The 22,665-nt window shown below is 42.3% G+C and overlaps 3 protein-coding genes across 4 annotated transcripts in view; all 3 read right to left on the bottom strand.

Annotated features, from left to right (window-relative positions):
* The window catches only part of rimbp2a (RIMS binding protein 2a), a 52,426-nt gene extending 40,702 nt beyond the window's left edge, over positions 1 to 11,724 (bottom strand). Inside the window, exons 1-3 of the mRNA XM_084035307.1 lie at positions 11,586 to 11,724; positions 9,642 to 9,785; positions 2,982 to 3,128 (exon numbers count right to left, since the gene is read on the bottom strand). Coding sequence (XP_083891433.1) covers positions 2,982 to 3,128; positions 9,642 to 9,779 — 285 coding nt within the window. The 5' untranslated portion in view covers positions 9,780 to 9,785; positions 11,586 to 11,724. The remainder of the gene's footprint in view (positions 1 to 2,981; positions 3,129 to 9,641; positions 9,786 to 11,585) is intronic.
* A 1,031-nt stretch (positions 11,725 to 12,755) lies between these two features.
* noc4l (nucleolar complex associated 4 homolog) lies at positions 12,756 to 16,614 on the bottom strand. Of its 2 annotated transcripts, none has more exons than XM_084035236.1 (15): positions 16,440 to 16,614; positions 16,193 to 16,316; positions 15,964 to 16,070; positions 15,695 to 15,802; positions 15,426 to 15,575; positions 15,206 to 15,308; positions 15,039 to 15,073; positions 14,901 to 14,951; positions 14,696 to 14,807; positions 14,535 to 14,595; positions 14,275 to 14,385; positions 13,749 to 13,912; positions 13,479 to 13,561; positions 13,193 to 13,306; positions 12,756 to 13,039 (listed from the first exon to the last, which is right to left on the bottom strand). In XM_084035236.1, exons 1-15 carry the CDS (start codon positions 16,590 to 16,592, stop codon positions 12,920 to 12,922), a joined length of 1,596 nt encoding a protein of 531 aa, XP_083891362.1. In that variant the 5' UTR covers positions 16,593 to 16,614; the 3' UTR covers positions 12,756 to 12,919. The 2 variants fall into 2 exon arrangements, with proteins under 2 accessions (XP_083891362.1, XP_083891363.1); XM_084035237.1 differs by having other exon boundaries at positions 12,757 to 13,039; positions 16,196 to 16,316.
* A 687-nt stretch (positions 16,615 to 17,301) lies between these two features.
* pus1 (pseudouridine synthase 1) lies at positions 17,302 to 19,622 on the bottom strand. Its single transcript, XM_084034661.1, has 6 exons — positions 19,308 to 19,622; positions 18,859 to 19,082; positions 18,634 to 18,771; positions 18,414 to 18,516; positions 17,622 to 18,328; positions 17,302 to 17,526 (listed from the first exon to the last, which is right to left on the bottom strand). Exons 1-6 carry the CDS (start codon positions 19,369 to 19,371, stop codon positions 17,494 to 17,496), a joined length of 1,269 nt encoding a protein of 422 aa, XP_083890787.1. The 5' UTR covers positions 19,372 to 19,622; the 3' UTR covers positions 17,302 to 17,493.
* Between the last annotated feature and the right edge of the window lie 3,043 nt (positions 19,623 to 22,665).

Here is a 22,665-nt window from a genome sequence, read left to right as displayed (position 1 = left end):
GATGTTCCCTAAGAACCAACGATCATAGGATAATACTTAAACGATAATGGTTTTATCATTTAAGTTTTATCCACTCACTACCAGGAACTCGTTTCAAAATTTGTGTCTGGAATAAACTCTCAGAAAATGCCTGAAATTTGATTATAAGCTGGCATGGCTATCAAGTCTGCTTAAATTACTGCAGGCATGAAGCTGTACAGGCCCAGATCAGTGGCCTCATCAGCCCCCCTGCCTGGCTGAGGGCACTAAGGAGGTTAAGGCAGGAAGGAGGATGGGGATCGGAGTGCAAATAGACATGGAAATTGAGGAGTGAGAGAACAGAGGAGATGTGATGGGAGAAAAAGAGCTGAGAGAGATATTATTATTTTTAAAAAAGCAAGAAAAAAAGCTCACAGATGGGAGACTACAACAACTTGAAAGGTGAGGATCAAAGCTAGCACTACCACTAGCAAGCTAATCTGCTAGCATCGGCCAAAATGCGATCTCAGAAGTCCAAACCTTGAATATGCTTCCTTCTTTTCTAACCATTTCTTCTAAAAGGTTAAAGCTCATTGTGCTTTGCCTTAGCTCTCAGTTTTACCAAGTCACAAAACAAGGGATAGAACGGGAAATGCACCGGGGGAAGAAAAAAAAGATAATGTAGTTTCGTAGAGACAACTCGAGCCATCTGAAAGAACAATGTCTGAGATCAAATCAATCAAGAAAATAATAGAAACTTCAGCTTAAACACACCCCGTTTAATACCAGTTGTTAAAACAGCCTTGCGAATCAAAACAGTGCATTTTCTCAATATCCTGTGGGCGGTGGAGTAATTATTCCAGCTGACATTACATTACACTAGACTATTATTAATCCTGGTTTGTCTGTGCATCTTTGATAAGAGGGACATAAAATGAAGATTACTGGGTCAGCTGAGACAACACTGCTATTAGGGATTATTGATTAGACCTTCTCTTCATAGTGGGACAGCCCTTATCATGAAGATCATCATCCGAGTGGGTCAGCTGCTAGCAGTACACAATCGTTGCCATAGGGATGGTGTCCAGGGAGACAGCTGTGGCCTTTTAGCAGCAGCCACACTGCACACAGAAGGTCATTCCTGACCTACGGTACCTTTCTCCGACTGTCCATCACAGATTGTTTCCAGGCAACCGGTCAAAAGCTTTTTGTTGCTTTGTTTTTTCTAGAAAGCAGTCCGCCCTCTCGGTAATTTTATTCCATTTCAGTAGCAAAATAGCAAATGATTTGGAAAAACAGACAGACATGAGAATCGAGCTGAAGTGCATCATGAAATACATTTTCAATGATACAACAAGGGTTAAATACAACAGCCCAGGGCTGTGGATTTTAGGCATTGCCCGTAGCAGACAGCCACATCTAGCACCCTTCCATAAAATAAACAACACAGGAATAAAGTGAAAAGTGGAACCCCGTTTCATTGATCTGGGTGCGGCCACTCTTTCGAATCAAATACTCATTGACACCGTATCTGCTAGGATGACAACCATGTACACTCAACCAGTATGTGCCTGATGGACACTGCATACAAACTGGGATGTACTAGCAGTATACTACTTCTTGATACTACAGTCAAAAACATACGTCATAAGAACACATGAAAAAGACGTTTTCATCTCGTAGTAACTGAATATATATATACACATTGAGGAATCGACACATTTTATGCCCCATCCATCGCCCTGGGCAACAAAGATAAAAGAAACAGATGTCATGCTGCGAATATGTGACCAAATATGATTTGTTTTTACCATGACAACTGATAGATTGGACAGTAATAGCATAGAATGGAGTAGACAAAGAGCCTTCAATCCATCCATTTAAACCATGACTAACTGGAATTTGATCATCTTTCACCTTAAAAAGAAATATATAGAAAGAAAAATAATTTTGCATTCAAGTCGATATTGATGGATGTACGTCACCATCTTCTCTACTCTCCACTCTCATGACTGAGCTTAGTCTAACTGATCCATGAGTCCGTCTTTGCTTTGAGTTATGTTGCCAACTACAGCATGTTCGCTACGGTGACGGACATTGTGTCAAAGTTTTGGCTGTGAAGATGAACAAAATCTCCCAATGGGCAGATCGCCATAAATTAAAATAGAAAGGTGTAAATATGTTCAGATAAAAGAAAGAATATATATATGTGCTTCTATGCCACAGAAATTGAGGAGAAGGAAATGTTGCTCTCATTTACAAACCAAAGGAGTGGTGTGACAAACTATTTCAGCCTGAGAGCCACACTGAACTGAAACATTGTCAATAAACTGTAAATGCAGACTGTGGCGCGCAGGGTTCGCTCTATTTTAATAAAAACTCATTTCAAGCCATTGAGGCTTATAACAGAAGCAGCCATTATGTTATGTCAGTTCCCCTCTGCCAGTCTGTCAACACTGCAAATGGGCGTGTTGCCAAGACAACAGCTCACACACCTTGCCATCCGAGACCACCTGGGGGAGGCCTCCAAAAAGGACTAAATACATAAATGCATGCATGAACATACAGTGCAAACACAATACACACACACACACACACACACACACACACACACACACACGCAGAAAGCACGCCAAACCGCACGCCCATCCTTATCTATTTTACACCACATTACACATGCCCACATGTCTACATAACCAAGACCTATCAGAGGGAGTATATGTGCACACGACCATGTGAGTCACTCACTATACACAGCTGTGTCCTTGAAGAATAAAAGCAGCAACGGGGACTTAAATAGAATGACTCACTGACACGCTACATATACATACAGTAAGTGCCACAATTATGAAATCTTTGTTTCAATTTCCAGAGGAGAGTTTCAATAAATATGTATATTGTTGTGCTCATTTGCAGGCAAATGAAGCTTATTTAAAATAATGAGTGTGGCTAAGAAAGACAGATATTATGTCACTGTGTGATGTGGAAAAAGACAAAAGAGGTGATGGAAGTGGGAAATTTACCAGTTTCCTATAATGCAGCTTCTCTTGGCGAAGCGTGGCTACCTCAAGCTTCAGAGTTCGGTTCCTCTCCTCCAGAATTCGACAGCGGTTCGCGTTGTAGACAGAGAATCCTACAGCTTGCTGCTGGGATGAAACTTCACATCTTGTCTGCAGGATAAAAGATAAAGATGGAGAAATACATTTAAAAAAATCACCAATACAGTATTCTGGTATTATAACTTTCATTATTATTAGTCGTAGCTGGCATAGTATGCCGTGTAAAAATCTACAATGACTAAATATACAGTAAAGAGACTAAAGACTCTTCAGCCTCGCTAGCAGCTCTGTGAGGCTGTAGGTGCAGCAGAGTTGAATGCTAATGTCAGCTTATTAAGTACATAATGAGAATGCTAACATGCTGATACTGTGTATAATGTTTACCATGTTCACCATCGTAGTTTAGCGTGTTAGCATGCATGTGCTAAATAGAAAACACAGTTTCTGCAGAAAATGGATGTGAATGCTGACAGCTCAGATTAATTGCAGAGCACTGCTGAAAATGCAGAAGTGCAGTGCAAATGCTCTGGAGTCCTGAAAATCTGTTGAAAGCTGAACTGAATTACATGAAGAAGGCAAACTCATTAGTCATTAGTCAGATCTAAGTATTTGGGTGGGAAAGGAGCCTGAAGATCCTGTGCTAAGAGAGTTACTCTTTGTGGCTTTTATTCTGAAATAAAAGGCTTGTCCTGATTTCCCCATTAAAAATGGGCTTTTTTGACACACTTGGTCAATTGTGAGTTTATTAGTTAACATGCAGTAAGAATTGGGGGTGGGGGGGGGCAGCACCATGGTTTAGTGGTTAGCACTGTCATTTCCCAGCAAGAGGCTGTGAGAATTGGAGGCTTTTATTTTGAATTAGGAAGGGCTACAGAATAAAAATATATTTATTATTTCCTCATTTCTACATCTGCAAACATTTATTGTGGATCCTTCAGACCGTTTTATAAATGAGACCCCTGAAAACTTTATTTTGAATTATATTTGAATGGATTCTGCAGCAGGGCTGCACGGTGGTGTAGTGGGTAGCACTCTCGCCTCACAGCAAGAGGGTCCTGGGTTCGATCCCCGGGTCGGCCCGGGTTCCTTCTGTGTGGAGTTTGCATGTTCTCCCCGTGTAAGCGTGGGTTCTCTCCGGGTTCTCCGGCTTCCTCCCACAGTCCAAAGACATGCAGGATGGGGATAGGTTGATTGATGACTCTAAATTGCCCGTAGGTGTGAATGTGAGTGTGAATGGTTGTTTGTCTCTACATGTCAGCCCTGTGATAGACTGGCGACCTGTCCAGGGTGTACCCTGCCTTCGCCCAATGACAGCTGGGATCGGCTCCAGCCCCCCCGCGACCCTGAATACAGGATAAGCGGTAGAAAATGGATGGATGGATGGATTCTGCAGCTGATAGTAGGATTCCCAAAATCATAAGGATCCCTCATCCATCTGTACCAAATCACATAGCAATCCATTCAATAGTTGTTGAGATCAGTCGAGTGTAGGATTGTCCTGAACAAAAGACAGACCAGCTAGTGGGCATAAACACTATGGGAGAAAACAAAACCTTGATTGATTTGAGTTATGAAAGGGGGCACAGGGCTCCTGTCAATCTTGCTTACAGTGAGGTACTCTGCTTTAGTTGCATCCCATGGGGTCAGTCACAGGCAAAGGATTACCAGGCCTGAAAATTAAGCTGCTACTGCAACAGGTTTTGAGCCTCGGCAGGATTTGCCAGTCAGTGTTTTTCTCCTTAGAACTTTTCTTGATGGGTTAGAAAGTGAATTTTCACTCAAACGCTTGAACCTCGACACACATGCATATCTGTAATAGGCAGACTGGAGCCGTGAACAGTCTCTCATATTGCTCCGTTTTCCTGCATGCCAGACACATTTGTAATATTTGGTGGCATTTTTTTTTTTTTTTCAGAATTGTCTTGATTTATAGAACTAGTCTGCTGTTCTCCAATCACTTTGAAGCCACCAAAAGGGGGGCTGCAGATAGAGCAGCTGTTTGGCTGAGGTAAGGGGGAAGCGGATTTAGGATAAGTGCATGTAAACTCTGCCTCCAGAAATTAAACCCCCTCCAAGGATGCGAGGATGCCCTTTGCTCCGCTTTTGTGCCAAAAAAAGGGAACTCTTCCCCAAGAGTTAATCTAAAAATAGATTTGATGCTCTGCTCTGGAAAATATAATATAAATGCATGAAATTGGAACATTCTGAAGAGCTACAGTCATCGAATCCTAAATGGGGTGTAGTCTTCCCAATTGCCTCCTGAAAAAGCACACTTAGCCAGCCCAGCCACTCCAATGTTACCACAGCTATAGGAAAACATTACCACCCTATAGACCAAAGTAATCTGTGCTGCATGTCTAGGAAACCCGCCCATTTTTCCTCTTTACCTCTGCTCTCTGTCCAGAATTTTAATTACCACTTGGGGGAATTAAAGTCGAGGTGAAAAAAGCAGCACATTGTTCTCTTCAAGCACTTTCCCCTTGTAAACCAACAGATGGTTCTAATGTCAGTTTATATTACTCTTGTATATCAATTAGTGCGCTAGCAGGGCATTTGGTATCTTGTCAGGCACACACACAACAAAACAAAAACCTCACATAAATAACAACTAGATCCCTGGACTGTAAGCTAGACTATCATCTTCCACAAAAACAAAAAAAAGAACAACAACATTGCAGGCAATATGTCAGTGAACAGAGACAGCCAAAGCTACCAAAGCCAGTATGATGGACTAGCCAAGCAGACAGAAAGACAGCCAGATACACCTGCTAATATCGCAGACAAGCCTACAGATAGACCCACCAGTGTGATATGGTGGACCTTCCAAGAACAGACAGAGAGGGAGAGACGGACCTGCCAACCAGTACTGTGTTTTCCCAAACAGACAGACACTCTATTTAGAGTGAGACATTAGGGCCACATGGATATCCATGCGAGAACTGATTTATGAGTCATTTAAACCAGAAATATGAATGTGCTCTCAAAAAACAAAACACAGGTTATCACTTTGATAATATGACAACATGTGGTTATTAAAATTCTATGTTGATTGGGCTCCGGAGCAGATTACAGGCACTCATTAACACTTATCCATGCCGGGTTAAGACATCTAATTGAGACATGATACGTTCAGTCCCTAAAATCAGTCTGTCAGCCATCCAGACTGAGGTTGTGACTGCAACCAGCCCGGTGTCGGGCAGGGCCCCAATTGTGCTGTCCACTTCAGAGACATTTCCCTTGTACCGACGGAGCTGCACAATCTGGTCTGACAAGAGCTGCGTCAGAGTTGGGATTCATGACGCACTCGGACGCTCTGGGGCCAACAGGAAGTACTGACATCTCCTGCTATATGTGAGCCAAGAGGGGGGGGATTTCAAAGAAAGGGACACCGTGAAAAGGTACATGGAAAAACATGTGATGCCCCCTCTGTCCCAGGCAGCACTTAGAGGAGGAAGTCTGCCACGATGACAATGTGACCACGTGTCGCTCAATTAAACCCACTGATGGGAACGGCTCAACTGCTGTCGAAGGGGATGTCCGTTTATCATTTAATGATCCAGTCAGTGTACTTCCCCTTGGTTCGGTTTGCTAGTTTGCTGATTGTGTGTCATTGTTGATTTCAGTAACATGCATGTTATATATCAAAATACCATATTATAGATGCAGTCAATTTTCCTTCTTCAAAAGAAGAAAAACAAAAAAAGGTCACCGTCACGGCCTGAGGTCAAAAGGGGGTTTAACTTTCACTTATGTACACTTTGCAAGCTGAGATTCAATGACATGTTAACATACACATTCCTGGGCAAAAATAAATACATTAAAAAACTCTATATTTCTGTTACAACGTCAATGATGGGTACACTGAATGGATTATCCTTTTAAAAATGCTGACCACCTGGAGCCCATGGGGGAACTGTTTATTAAGCAAGCACATCATGTGGGTAGCTATTAAGATATTACAGCATATAATGTAATGTAATAAGGGCTTTTATACTTTATGCTGCTCGCAGCTCAGACTTTCCTCCATGGTTGCAGTAATAAATAGCTAACAATTTTAAAAGCATCATGGACACTGTGTGTAGTCATCCAATTTAAATCACAATATTCCATGATTTTAAAAAGCATTTCTGCATTGTTGGATGCCTTAGAGTGGAGGGACATAGGAGAATGGATTAGGAAAGCAGCATGTGGTGGCTGGCTTCGAACCAAGGGCATTGTGGTTAAGTGGCGTGTGCTCAGCCAAGCGACCCACCAGGATACCCCAAGGTAATCTTATTTTGGCTAGGGGTGATTTAAATAGATTGCCATATCGCCATCTGGTGTGTGAGTGAAATACTTGCATCAGTGCTGCCTGAGCTGTGGATATATATACAGCTACTGACCTGCCATTAAATCTCATCTCAAGCCCGTCAGGCTACTCTTTAAGCATTAAGTGTTGTTGTGAATGTGTTCAACTTGGAGTGGGATTTAGACAGAGGGGGGGAATCATTCACACATTCACAAGTCACTACTCCTCATGAAGACAATACTTGTTGTCTTATAAAATCTCAAAGAATCTCAGCATCTACAGCAGCACAAAAAAAGAAAATCATAACAGTCTTAAAAAAAAGGGGGGGGGGGGGGGGCTGTATATTTGTGCTAGTACAGATAATGACAATGTCCCTACCTTAAAGGTAACGCCCCCTTAGTCCCAAAATGACACTCTTCCCTTCCTGTTACATCACAAGCTGGCCGTGAAGGCGGAGGTGACGTGTCGGCGAGTGTGCACGTGTGCCGCTGCATGCAGTTGCAATGAGCGTTCCAAATCTGCAGCTTTACTAGCTTGCCCCGTCTGCACGCCACTGACGGGCAGGAAGTCGCACTCTGAAACGTGAAAAGCAAGAAAAAGCAGCATCTACATAGCTATCTACTATCCATAGCAGCTTGGCACTCACTCACTCACACACTGCCTGAGTCCCAACCCTGAATGTGTTAACGCTTCCTCTCATGCCCTCTGCTCCTTCCTCCATTCGCGCTTTAAAAAATCCTCACCCTCCTCCTCCTCTTTTTCCCACTCTGTCTCGCTCAGACGCAGACATGTGCACACCCCATTCAAGTGACCGAAACGTCACACATGCAGGGCAGCTTTCATTTAAACGTACTGTGTTGAGCACTGATGTGTAAATCATTACATCATGGAATTTGTTTCCAAAGCAAAGCGGGTTCATGGTCCAGCAACCCTGTCACTATGTTTCAGACATTAGTGTTTTTTCCTCGAGCATCAAATCTACACCATCGTGTTCCTGGACAGACCTCACACACACAACCATCTCTCTGCTCTCTCCACCGCCTGATCAGGAGGACTCGCATGGGTTTTAGTGAGGCTGCATCAGCAGCAGGCACTCGATGTACTCGGTCGATAGGCATTCTCCATTTAACACCGGGACAGAGGCACAGGATGCAGGAGAGGACAGAAAGAAAAGAGACTAAGTGTGCGTGAGTGAGAAGAGAAAGCGGAGCGTACGCTCTGTTCCACTCTGTTGCCTAGCAACACTTGCTCACTGTCTGCTCCCGTTCTTACTGTAGACGCATTACTATCGTAGTGAACTGGTTTTTGGGCGTGACACGAAGGCCTGTGAGACCAGGGTTCAGGGACGGATGGAAACTGGATCAGGCAGCGATGTGGGATGACCCGTTTCAATAAGCAAACAGCTGAAGGCAATATGTCATTTAACTAATTAAAACAAGCCGCTACCTTTGAAGCATGTCATGGCCCGACTTCATTCTCAACTGGCGGATTTTTAATGTTTGATATGTATTGTTTAGAAGTATGCTGTCCTCTTCCGGCCATTTGGAATAGAAGGGAAAAAAATCCCAACACCTGTGATTGTGTTTCTTTAGAACTGGTCATTTAGACCTTACAAGTTAGATTTTGTACAAAGTGGGGATGTGTTATTAAACATGTATATTTAAAATGTGTTTTAATGAGTCACCAGAATGAGTAACAGTCTATTATGATCTATTGTGTTGGGCAGCCAATTCTGAATGCCAGTTGCCATTAAAGCTCCTAAAAACTGGGGAAGTATAGGAAGATTTAAAAAACAAAGCAAAAGAAACAGCAGACAGGTGTGCATTTGTTGGGGTTGCATGAGGGGAAAAGCTTGAAAACAACGGATTTGCAGTCAAAAACACAAAACTCTCTACTTCACAAATGTTAAAATGACAGGAGATGGAATGGGATTAAATACCACAACAGTGTTGTGCTGCAGAGCAAAAATAGATGTTGGGGTCACGTCATTTTGTTGCACTTGTCATAGCTTGGCAAAAAAAAAAACCTGTATTTGTATTTCTACTATATATATATATATATATATATATATATATATATATATCCATGCCTAAATATTTGGTCAAAGTTTGAGGCGGTATCCGCAACTCCATCATCATGAGCGGCGGCATGTCTGAAAGCATCACGAGCATTAATGTTGCATCTTGATGATGGGTAATGGAGATAAGTGAGCGAATGCCCACTCATGAAGTTTCATAGTAGTTCTCTCGTGTAGTGGCAGTAGTAGTAGTAGTAGTAGTAGCAGTAGTAGTAGTAGTAGTAGTAACAGAGGCCTACAGTATGTGGTACCACCATACCTTGCCCTTGGTGTGCAGGTGGTGATGCTGTACGTTTCTGGCAGTGATCATGGCCAGCTGTCTCTGGATCCACTTTAACTCCATCTGAGACTGCCTCAGCAGCTCCTCCATGCTATAGTCGGACGTGTGATCGCGCATTATCACCTGCAAAACCCACACAGAACTGAACATTACACCTCACATCCCCATCCAAGCATACACTTAGTGAAACCACACAAAATCAATACCAAAACATGCACCTGAATGTGTAAATAAGTGTACTGGAAGCAGATGTCCACACAAACCCATGCATATACTACAGTATTAAGGCATTTTGACAGGTAACCAAATACCTTCTTGATTTGAGACAAATTTAAATAACAAATAAAAAAAAGCTTTTACTTAGAAATCACCATCATTTCAACCACAAAACAAAGTATACATGACAAAGTTTTAGCATTGTTTTTCAGTAAAATTACACATTATAATAATTGTACATCATTCCAAATGTCCCCCAGACCAAGCTGTCCTGAAACAATTCATTTTATTGTAGCAAAAAAAAAAGTATGCAACATCTCACACATAGAATACACCTCCCCCAAAAGATTATCAAAGAGTTTAGGACTTACTGTACAATTCCTTCATCTTCTTTAATATAAAAAAATCACATAATTATAGTTTGTTGCTGAAAGTTTATAATCAATCTTAACAACTGTGATTTCCAGATTAACATTGCTGCCCCTGCATGAGCAGGTGCTGACTGGTGTGATTGATATATGCATGTGTGTGCCCATGTGCATGTGTACAAGCATGTTTAGTGAGAGAGAGAGACAGAGAGAGACAGAGAGAGAGAGAGAGTCACTCAGTTACATAAGAGGATTACTGTATCACAGCAACACAATGAGGGGGGGGGGGGGGGGGCATGGAAAAAAAACAACTCCGATTTTTTCAGTGCTAAATCCCCATCTATGTTGTCCTGTTACACACACACACACACTATAACTGTGTCATATAGTGAGACATGGAAGGTTAAGATTAAAGCTGCGTCATAATAAATACTCAAACTGCTGACTTCAGTCATATGTGTTCGTCAGATTACTGCATTTATTTTTCAGCAACTGCAGAACAAACACACACAAAAAAAAAAAAAAAAAAAACTTCAGATCAGATACTCAAAAAGTGCTTTTTGGGGGGATAACAAAGAGTCAACCAATGGGCAAAGAGAAATGCAAGTTATTTGTTCCCATACTTTTTCTCCATCTGCTCTGTGTCTCAAAGCCTCAGCCAACTGCTCAAACAGCTTCTCCGTGCTGACTCACCTTGGACAGCTTCTATTTCATTGCAGGGGACTGGAGGAGGAGGAGGAGGAGGAGGCGGCGGAGGAGGAGGACAGGCAAAACAACAACACACGGAGCTCAGGAATCCTGTAGATTTGTGCTCAAATGTCTCATCCTGCCAAGCCAACTATGTACCTGCAGTATAGGCATCTCTCACAGATTTATCACAAGGTAAAGGAAGGTTTTTCCATCTGCCATCCTACAGTTCTATCAGCTTATTTCAATGATATCGCTGCCATTTTTAAGCACGTCATTTCCCTCTGAAGAAGATAGTTGTTCAGTGTGTGATGTAGTTAACCCAGCTTGATTGTGAGTTTTTATTGTTGCACTGTTGAGCACATACCCAATTAGGGATGAGTTCAGTTATGGGGTCCCAGCATTATGTTTAAACTCAATAAAATGTCCCTTTTACAAGGTATTTTGGATTGAATTTGAAGTATCTGTAAATGTGTTTTGGGCTGTCTGTGTCTAAATCTTTAAATGCAAAAACTTTATTAAAACATCTTAAATCCTTGCACCTGCAATACTGTAAATATAAAAAAATCTATCTAATCAAATCTAATCTATCTGTAAAATATCCAGGAGGTGAGATATTATACTGTCACTAATAACTCTGAAAGGTTGTTACCTATGCAAGTGAGCTCGTCGGTTTCTCTCGTCCTCTTCATAGTGATCTTCGGTTCTGCTGGCTTCTCCACTCTGCTTTATAATCCTCAATAACGATAAAACGCAGAAAAAAATACATAAACAATCGGAAAAACTTGACAAAAAAACCCCCCGCATGAACGCCGTGCATCACCGCTTTACATGAGCATGGCTCGTTTGCTCCATCGCGTGTCCCGACTGTAAGTAACGGTGCGTGTTCGGGACAGCTTTACCCTGAGAGGAGTTGCTCTTTTCGCACACACAAGTCAGTTATGGTTCAGGATTTTTCTCTCACGGTGTTCTCGTCCCCGAGGCGACCTGCTGTTTCACCATATGGTACATTTAAAAAAAAAGATGGACGAACACACAAAGAGGGGATGGAAAAAAACATTTAAGGCAAATCTCTCACCTGTACGCACGATTCAAGGAGACGCCTGACGTCATGGCGGCGCAACTATCGTTACTTCCTGGTGACGCCTCGAAGACGCTGATTGATTGTTCCTCCTACACACACACGCGCACACAGGTCCATCCACACAGGTGTTTTCACTTTGCCTGATTGGCTCCCCCCCACCGGTGGAAGCGCCTGTGTGGCTGTGCATCACTTACACAGAGACCCCTGACATATTACAGTGGTAGTTAATTACACATTAAGTACACAGAGATTAGCTTCGTTTTTGAAGTCATGTTCCTGTCCTACTGACAAGCAGAAATCCAATAGTGATCCTCATTTTATCACTTGTGTCTTCAACCGAGCTGATGAAATGTGGACCTTTGGGTAGCCTATAGTCTGGGTGCAGCAGTGTTTTAGTTGAATGGCTACTGCTGCTGTAGTAAAGGGACTGAGATTAACCGTTAAAGCTACTAAGCACCGTAGAGCTGCAATGTTTGTAAAGTTAATTCAGTCCATGTCAAGTACATTTATACAGCCCAATACCAGTTGTCTCATGGGGCTTTACATTCTGTGCACCATACACACCCATTATGAAAATAATTAAATTAACATGGAAGAACTCTGATCATCAAAAATAATGTTGGCCATACAGTGTTTATGAAAATTAAAAGGCTTCTAAATTCAATAGAAATTAAATCCCATGTGTCCCAAAAATGTGCCTAATACAAGAAAATACATTTATTCATGATATTTGGAAAATGTTTTTACTGATGTACAACAATTACATATCAAAAACACCAATAGTCATGGAAAAAAACATAATAACACAACTCCAGATCAAATTAATTTCTGAGAAGCCTGTCCACTCTTGCTGCTCTGATGTGGTCACAATGTAAATCACACTGTGAATGCAGCTCCTTGTTTTAATCCAGACAGAAGTGCTGTCCCAACACATCCCCTCCTGCTTTTAGTAACTGTGTGGCAGTTTCAAACTCCAGTGGGACACTCTTGATCTTACTCTGCTTCAGGTCTCTTTCCATCAGCTGAGGATAAAAAAAAACACAGGACAGATTATTCATGCTACTCAGACGACGAGGAGTATAAGAGGAGTATTACCATTATTAGGATCAGCTTCCATGTAATTGCTATGCACTAATACACACTGTGTTATTGTGAGTTTGTTAGTGTCACATCACCTCGTATGTTGTTATCTCCAGCACCTCGCAGATGTCATCCTCTTGCGCCGACAGAGGTGTGTTGATCGACATAGCAGCTTTGGCCACATCCGGATGGTAATGCTTCTGCAGCGTCTGCAGGAAGAGAAGAAAATAATGTGAACTGTAGTTGAAAATTAATTATTCCCTCATCTTGTTTTCCAATCAACATGCCAAAACCCTTGGCTGACACAAGTCATAGCTCAAGTGTAGTCAGTGTCATGGATGATTAATTTACACATCCAAAACCATCACGTGCTGTACACACCTTAATCTCCCACAAGCTGCTCTCTAAGGCCCGGGACTGAGCAGGATCCTCTTCATCCATTAGATATGGGTCCTCCAAAGCCTCTGTCATTATGAATAGAAACATCAACATATATCCTAACCTATATCCTTGGATTGTACATCAATACACAGTAATCTCACAAGCCGTCTTAAATATAATGCATCAGACTGAAACCTCTGATATATTGAGTTGTTACAAACATCTCATAATGAAATTCCAACCATAAACTGGAGAGTGACTGACGCTCACCGTCTGCCGCGCTGGGCTTGTGGATAAGGATTCTGCAGGACGGGTGGCGACGGATCAGGTTGTAGATGAAGGGGAGCACTATGAGGAGGGCTGTAGGAGGTGCCGTGAGAGCCAAACGAGCAAGGCGTTTGGCAAAAGCAGCCACTAGGTACACTGGCAAGTGACTGGAGGAGAACACAAACACATAAACAGCATGTATGTTACTAATGCATATATGCTTTTGGACTTTTTATGGTAATTGTCTTGAATAGGGGGGTGCAAATTAATAGGTTAACAGTTTAACTACTAAACTTCTACTGCAGTGTTACTTGACCTCCATTTAGATCAGTGGGGCTCAACAGTGGACAACAGTTTAGCTTGCAATCTATATCTCGGGTATACAGGCCAACTAGATATAGTATTATCCTCAACTGTGCACCTTTACAGAGCTCCAAGAGGACAGATTCACACAACTAATTATATATTTACACATATATATACAATTAGGGTAAAAAACAAACTTTAAGTGAAGCATGAATGATGTTACCTGGAGCTAAGGAAGAGGTTAGCTAGGTGGAAAAAGCGTGCTCTGTACTTCACATGGAAAACAGAAGGTTCCAGCAGATTATACAAATTCTTGTAGAAATCTGGGTAATCTCTGCAAACACAAACATAGAACAGTATTTATTCCATTCAAAAACATATTTCAGTCTACTTTTACAGATTCAGGATTGCTTCAACACATCACTGTAGTTCATGCGACTATTAAAAGCGGCCAATTTAATCATGTTTTCTTCTAATACTCACAGGTTGTGTTGATGTATGAGGACAAAAAGCCCATTGAGGGCGAGCAGGCTAATCGCCCCACCTGTTCAACAAAAACATGAGACCAGATGTGAACATGCCCGGATGGTTATTTCACATAAGTCAGCTCACACAGCGTTGTTGGAGCCACGTGCACGACTTACCGACTTCATAGGCAGCCGTCAAGAAGTCAATCATCAGTGTGGGTTTACTCATGTGGGGCAAAATGGAGTCATGGAGGATCACCAAGATCTTCTTATACATGTTGGTTGGCAACTAAAACAGAGAGATGAGATGGCACAGTGATGTGTTCAGAAAATACCTTTTACAAAAGATACTTAGGCATGATGGTGCAGATTTTTATAATACCTTATACTTGAGGAAACCCAGCCACATCCTCTCAAAGGCACGTTTGTGTTCCTTTTAAAGAAGGACAAGATTTAAACTTGTATTTCAGAAATATTTAGTTCAGAAATGTGAACATCTGATTGAAAATATTTGACTCACATTCAATTTAGCAGCTTTCCAGTCCTCGTGCTTGGCTGGGAAAAAAAATACATCAGTTTAATGACTTTGAAAATATTGCATTCAGGTGCAAAACTAACAAAAACAGCCTTTTTTCTTCACACACAGAAGAAAGAAACACTACGCCACTGTCAAAAAAATAGTCCCACCTTCCTGTTTGACCATAAAGTTGGTGAGCTCCGACTCCTGGCTTGGTATGCTGATGTTGGACATGAGGGTGAACACGTTGTTCTGATATATGGGCACCACTGCCTGAGAGGAACAAGATAAGCCAACAGCATTCAGCAAACTAAGTCATATTTAATAATGTAAAAAATGACAATAAACAAGAACAGCTACAGCAGGATAATGAGCATCGCATGCGCCTACCCCTTTGTTTTTGTCCATGACTTTGCCCACATTCTCACGGACGGAGCTCATGACATAATAGCGGACATCCTCCATCTCAAGGAACTCCTGGAACCTGGAGATCAGCAGGGAGTTGTCTGTAGTGTTGGGCAGCAGTCTGTCCACCACTGCCTGGTCATGAATAATAGAAATATTATGCCTGTGCCACTGATGATAAAAAAGCTTGGTAGATGTTTTCAATGTTTTTTCATGTCTTGATGATGACCCGGTTGTGTGACACAAAATCTTACCTGGATGAGTTCTCTTGGGAAGCTGTAATGTTCGCTCCAGTCCAAGTCTTCGAGCGGATGCTGTCCTTCTCCTGCAGCAAACTTCATCAGGCAGCACAGGGCACTCTCCTGTATTCAGACAGTTATGAGGAAAAACAAGACTTTTACAAAGAGAACAAGGTGTGAAATAATGACCCCCATACTACAGTCCTACACATTCAGATGACGTTAATTTCAATCAGCGTGACTCTCTGTCTTTGAGTGATCATTTGAGCTGTCAGTAAACTCACCTTGACAACATGGAGTTCACTGCCGAGGTGCTGCAGCAGCATCTCCACGCAGCTGTTGTAACGGTGTCTCATGAACATGCGGTACTTCTCTTCGGCACTGAACCCTCCTGAACCAGAAACAGACGGAATGACGGCTGAAGACAATGTACAACACAGTGTTGGTGTATCACATAATAACTAGCACTGATGCTAATCATTATGCATTATCAGCCTGTGCTAAGTTACTCACCACTCAACGCCTCCTCCTCCTCGCCGGGCAGTTTCCCCAAAAACAGCTCTTTCTTCTCCAACATGGAGCTGAACAATTTGCTGCACGCATTGACAGCGTTGACAATGTCCTTCTCTTTTTCTGACTGAAAACGCACACGGAGAATACAAACAATTTTGTCATCCTACTTGGAGTCAATGAAGCTAGCTTAGACATCGTGTATTCAGTGGAGGTGCTAAAACAGTGAAACTTAGGTGTGTATATTTACCTCAAGGAACTCGAGGATGTCAAACACGTCGTTGGCATTTTTTCTACACTCAAGTATACTCTCGACTTTGGTATTAAGGTCAATTTTAGCCTTTTTTACACCTTTTTCTGTTGTTTTTGCCGAACTCACGTTGCGTTTTTTGGCCGGCGCCATGATTACAGTGATGCTGCGTTCACGTGACATTTCAGGAATACGACAACTCAACGTTTTCCAAACATCGTGGAGCATCCTAGATATCTCATCAATCGTTTAAAATAATAAGAACACATTAAATATTCCCAAGTATTTACATAATAAAGAGACATGGAACTGTGGCAATTGGGCGGTGATATGGGTAGTAATACAATTTGAGGTGGGGTCTTTACTTTACTATACTGTTTACAAGATCCTGAATGCAACATACGTCCTAAACACTCAACTGTGTCGTCGCCCCCTGGTGGCTGGAGGGTGAAGGTCTGGCTCCGGTTTTATCAAGTGAGAGTACATTTTACCAAAAGAATGTACATTGAGAGCCTATAAGCCTTGTTCTGTCGACACATTTTTTATGAAAACATGAATTCAAAGTAATAGTTAATCATGATAAAATTAAAATAAATGATGTCCTGTGTGTATACCCCATCTTCACTACTACAGTTCCTGTCATATACAACCGTGTGGAACCCTCATATTAGCTTCAGCAACCTCTAAGTCTTAGAATGTACATATGGTAAAGTGAATATTGTTCTGCAAAACAAATCCAAACCTATCCTTAAGCTTACAAGACATTCAAACAACAGTAATGGGGCTGAGACACATTTGCAGGGGCATCAACATTTGTCACAGGGGGAAATTAACATGAGGACACAAATTAGGGTGCAATAAAGAAGAGAGACTTTTATTATTTTGTTGTTTGTTTCATAACATTTGTATAAGTGAAGCAAAATTGAATCCCACTTTGTTTTGTTGTTAAAAAAAGGAAATATTGGAAGATATACTAAAAAGAAAGCCAATTCCCAACAAAAGAGAGAACATGTTTTGGTGAGAAAACATCTCTTCTTTCAGCAGGCAGGATGATCTAATCGGAGTCATTTCCTACAGCCGCACTGTCCTGCAGGAAAAGGAACAAACAATGAACAAAATCAATTTTTAACATCAAACATCAGGGTTTTGAAATAAATATGGTTTGTTATTGTTTCCACATACCTGTTTCTGGTCCTTAGTGTCTCGTGAGTCAGTAGCTGTGGCTGTAGCTTCAAAGTCGTGGATAGGAAGTGTGGACATCCAGCTGACCATGGAGCCCTCCTGACACTCTGTCTCAACAATGGTGGGGTAAATGTGAGCCTCTTTAAAGGCCTTGATCACCTCCTCCTCGCCGTCCCAGTCCAGCCGCTCATGCAGCCCGTCCCCCCCAAATCGCTGGTTGTAGCGGTCAAAGTGAACCCTCTCCAGGACCAAACCCAGTCCTGGCGCTTTAGGAACATCTACCTTATCCTGTCCCCAGCTGCGCTCCACCACTTCCTCCTTCGCGTAGCCCTTTGTAACCGCAATCACCAGGCCGATCATCTTTCGGATTTGGTGCAGCATAAAGCTTTGGCCTCGCACAGTGATCACCGCGAACTGAGTATTGCTGTTGATGAAAGGTTCTCCACAAGACATCTCCGTGATGTAGCGGCGGGCACTGGGATCACTCGGGGCCTTCTGAGAGGTGAAGTTGTGGAAGTTATGGGTGCCTTTGTAGAGAGCAAACAGACGGTTCACCTTCTGTAGTGTCTCTGGCTCGAGGCGAAAGGCTGCTATATTGCCAGTATCATAGTCTTTTGGGGAAAAGGCCACTGTTGGAAGCATATAGGCGTATGTACGAGCGTCACAGTTGTTTTTGGAATTGAAACCCTGTGTGACCCGTTTAAGTCCTGTTTGAACAAAAGCAAAACATTTTGAACGTTAAAACCCTCACAAACGCCAGATAATAACGCTGGATTATCATCAATGTCTCACCTAGTATTCTGATCTGTGGTGGCAGATGCTCGTTGATTTTTTCGACGGTGTCGTCAATCAACCGCAGTTTTAGGGACACCACTTGGCCAGCTGCAGACACACCCTAAACAAAATCCAAGTGGACAAACACCGGTTCAGTTAGTCGCAACGACATACCGATAATAACGATGCACGCAAACTCCTATGAAGGCTTGTCAAAATACGCCGTGACATCCCGTACCTTATCTGTTCTGGCACATCTTTGGAAGGACATCTTTTTCATTTCGTTGCCGTGGTTCTCGGGAATGCAACCTGATTTAATAAGCGCAGTGACCAGCTCATCTTCGATGGTCCTAAACTCAGATGTTCCGGGATTTCTCTGAAACACAGAAAATCGTGGACATTTAGCAAAGACGTAAGAAAATAAAAGTGCTTGGAGGAGAAACAACAAGGATGCAGTCCGTACCTGCATGCCATAGTATCCCTTCCCAGAGTATGCCGTGAGGAGGACCACCTTCTTTTTGGGATATTTCTTCTCATCTTCCGTCTGGTCTCCTACCTCTGCTTTTACTCTTTTTGTCACCTGCTCAGCAGAGCCTTCATTTTCCTCGTTGGCTCTTTTCAGCAGCGTTGCCGTCTGCTCATCTCTGGATCCTTCACTCATTCTGCAAAATACCTTACAAGGACCACCTGTGGGGAAACAGGGAATCATTCGTCATATCGATACGTTGATGTGCTGCCGCGTTATGAGCTACAAAGACGGGGGAGCAACAAGTCCTGTAAGTTTCAGTGACGAACGACTCAATTAGCACGAATACAAACAGAATAGGAGGATAAGTCTAGCGAACAAAAGGGGTATTTCACAGACAGCTTGCAGACTGAATTACATCGACACAGTGTTTTAAGTTTGCTCACCGTCTCTTCCCAGCGTCAGTCTGTTGCTAGCTAAGGCACTCAGCAGTGGTCGGGTTTTAAACATGTCACGCTAAGCCATCATGAGGCTAAAAGGATGCGACTATATCAGCTGCACTCTACGGAAGCTAACGCGGAGCACAGCTCACTATTCACAAACAACTAACGTTCAATTCCGTGGAAAAAAATACAGTGTCTCCTAAACACGTAAGTCCGCTTTTTAACCCCTTTGAATGTCTGTAAAAATATTTACACATAAGATGCTAACTGTAGCTGTATCTTAGCCTCCTGTAGTAGATGCAGCAACATACACACATGGCCACAGTCCACTTTGACCCCTCGCGTAAATATCGCGAGACTCGCCTTGTTCTCACTTTTGCGTACGTCATCGCAGTATAGCCACAAAATTAAATGAAAATAATTACACATATAGCCTCTCGGCGGATAAAATGTCAAAGTGTATTGCAGTGTTGTTCCTGTTTGTTTGATTTTAAACCGTATGATTTACATGGGCATCATTATATGCTAAAATACATGAGAAATCAAACCTTTCAACTGTTTAATATGATGATTTTCTGAGGTAATTGTGAGCTTAATGTATCCAAGTGATGAATCAAAGACATAACTCTGCACTTAACTTCGGGACCACAAATATAATGTATTTGAATGCAATAATAATGATTTCTTATGTTTCCATGTAGTAGAGGGTTAATATGAAGGACACTGCATTCATCCCAAGACAGTTTACATGGAATTTAAATGACATGAATCCATATGTACTAATATTTTCATCCACTTGAGTGCAGCAAAATCACATAAATGGGGGAGTGGACGGCTGCGTTGGAGAATATGTGCAGGTGGTATTTTAGGTTATGGTTTGCATCTGGTCTGACTGCATTGTAAATCTCATGTTGTTTTACTCCTGGGGAAAAGAATAGATTTTTCCTCATGGGCTACAAGAACTACATGTGAAATGTCAGAGCCAAACATCGACTGAGTTTTATAATGAAAAATCTTTATAATTTTCATGTAGACCACAAGTTATCGTATCATAATACTCTTATTGTAAAGACTGGGTGCTTTTGTCAAGGGGTTTACAAAGACTCCCCCCCATATATCAGGCACCACCGGAGATAAGCAAGCACACATGATCATATTATAGAATAAACTAATTACACGATGCACAGCTCATGTCTGGCTTCACCATTTAGCCCATAAAAAGAAGCCTTATCATATTAATTCACAGGAGCCACTAGGGCTGGGTGATATGGACCAAAAATCACATCTCAATATTTTTTTAGCTGAATGGCGATACCCGATATATCTCAACACAGGAACTTCTATTAAACAGGCTGCACAATAAATAATAATATTAAATTAAAATGTTCCTTAAACTTTGACCTTTTCCTATCTTGGCCATTTGATGAGCTGTCTGCAGGCAGTTCAGCTAGAAATTGAAAAGCCAGTGTTTAGAGGCACTTAGAAAAAAATCCACAGCGTGTTTATGGGTGCACACAAGGATGCACACAAGGGTGCACATGGAGGCTAAAGTCTAGATTGTTTGACCAGTGTGAGCGCTCCAACAGTATGCTTCCTCGGCCCCGGTACGGTACGATACGATTCATGCACGGGTGCGCAACGTGGACATGACGTAGCTTTAATCGAGAGGCCATCTCTGTCATTATTGCTCAGTGTTCTACTCGGCTCTCCCCAGCTATCAAGACGATTTATGACTGAAAATACTGTTGATGAGTGTGTAGGACACAGCAGGATTCTGGGTCCGGCTTGGGGCCTCGTGGTGTCAGCGGTACCGGAGTGGAACCGGACCGGTACTTGTATGATAAAAAATGCCTCTCTGTGTTCTGTGCAAAACCCGCTGCCTGCTCTCTCAGCTCCGCTCGCGCTCACATGCTCTGACACAGTAGAAATACGTGCAGACGCGACACGTCAGTAAAGTTTCAGTTGTTCTCTCTTGTGGTGACTGAAAACAACATCAAGCCATGCGCGTGTCTGCCATGTTGTTGCTGCATGCGGGACTTGTGTGAGAGTGAGCGGGTAGGGGAGGGGCTGGGATCGGTTTCAGAGAGGAAGGGAGGCGAGGCGGAGTTGTGTGAGGGACAGACTCGAGGAGAGGAGAAACAGGCGAACAGGCAGCTCCACGAAAGAAACTTATAATGTGATTTTTTCGAAAAACTCAATATATCGCCCAGCCCTAGGAGCCACTCATCATAATGTGCTATGGCTCATGTAACCCCAATGCACACGAGTAAATAAGTCAAATTATATTGGCAATTATATTGGCAAAGAGGTTCAGCATTTCTAGAGCTGAGAGGTGTTTATGTCTTTCTCAAGGTCACCACAACAACGAGAGATAGGCCTACTGGTTGCCAAGAGGCTAAACATTTAACTTTCTCATCCTGGGATGGCTTAATAATGCCCACTTGCATTTTTTCATAGCACCTTATAAGGTGATCAAGTAGTTTTCTGTTGAAAAACCCAAAGCCAAACATAGGCATGCGATGGGAAAGGAGCCCCGGTTGACACAGTTCCATATCACACAGCATGTGTCCAACTTTCTAACAAATGCTGAAGCTACTTCGTGGACCCTGAATGTGAAACAGTGATTCCTTATCCTGCTGGATGAAATAGCTAAGAGTTTGGCTTTTTTTAGTCAAATTATCCTCGCTTTACACAGCCTGTAGCCATGAGAGTAGGAAACAAGTGCACGGGGGAGTGTTAAGTTCCAATATTAAAAAGCTGTGTAGCGAGAAACTTTTTGCAGTGGACACAATCAATTAAAGTATTCAGTGTACTCAAGATGTCTTAAAATAAGACCAAAGTAAAAGGTTCAAATGAGAGTCTCTTAAATTGGTGGGTAACAGTCAGATTAATTACCATGCATTTTGTTGATGACCAACCAAAAAAAAAAACATTGCGTAACCTTGTCTTTTAAAGCAGAAATGTTCATCTCTGCCCTGAAGTCAGACCTAAACAAGGCCAGCACTGTTTTCAACCTCTCTGTCCTGAGATGAATGTTCTGAAGTCTGATCGGAAGAAATCTGACTGCAAGGAAAGATTCTCCAGCCTCCAAAGACAGTGACCTATCAGAGTAAGCCACTAAACAAGCCGTCGAAACAGCTAGTCTTTCTGCAAAGTTTGCACACAGCCGTACTCCAAATGTGAACTGGCCACAGTCTTTACCTGCAAGACAATAGGCAGGGCTGAACCTTGATCAGATTGAACTGAAATAATAATAAAAAAACGAAATCAACCAAACACCATCCTCGTTGTGAGCTAAGAAGTCCACAGCTGTTGAAGCCAATGTTCTGCTGGGTGAGTCGAATTTGAAAAGGGAATGGAG

Source organism: Eutrigla gurnardus, assembly GCF_963514095.1.
Source record: "Eutrigla gurnardus genome assembly, chromosome: 19".
NCBI classification, from domain to species: Eukaryota; Metazoa; Chordata; class Actinopteri; order Perciformes; family Triglidae; genus Eutrigla; species Eutrigla gurnardus.
This window is presented reverse-complemented; position numbering and strand designations above follow the sequence as displayed.

Excerpts from the sequence above, each read along its gene's own strand:
- pus1 (XM_084034661.1), bottom strand. The coding sequence starts at position 19,371 with ATGTTTAAAACCCGACCACTGCTGAGTGCCTTAGCTAGCAACAGACTG. Across the intron at positions 18,517-18,633 it reads GATGTGCCAGAACAGATAAG|GGTGTGTCTGCAGCTGGCCA; the intron begins GTACGGGATGTC and ends GATTTTGTTTAG. Across the intron at positions 18,329-18,413 it reads ACCACAGATCAGAATACTAG|GACTTAAACGGGTCACACAG; the intron begins GTGAGACATTGA and ends TTGTTCAAACAG.
- noc4l (XM_084035236.1), bottom strand. The coding sequence starts at position 16,592 with ATGGCGCCGGCCAAAAAACGCAACGTGAGTTCGGCAAAAACAACAGAA. Across the intron at positions 16,071-16,192 it reads GGAGGAGGAGGCGTTGAGTG|GAGGGTTCAGTGCCGAAGAG; the intron begins GTGAGTAACTTA and ends TTTCTGGTTCAG. Across the intron at positions 14,808-14,900 it reads TGGGTTTCCTCAAGTATAAG|TTGCCAACCAACATGTATAA; the intron begins GTATTATAAAAA and ends TCTCTGTTTTAG.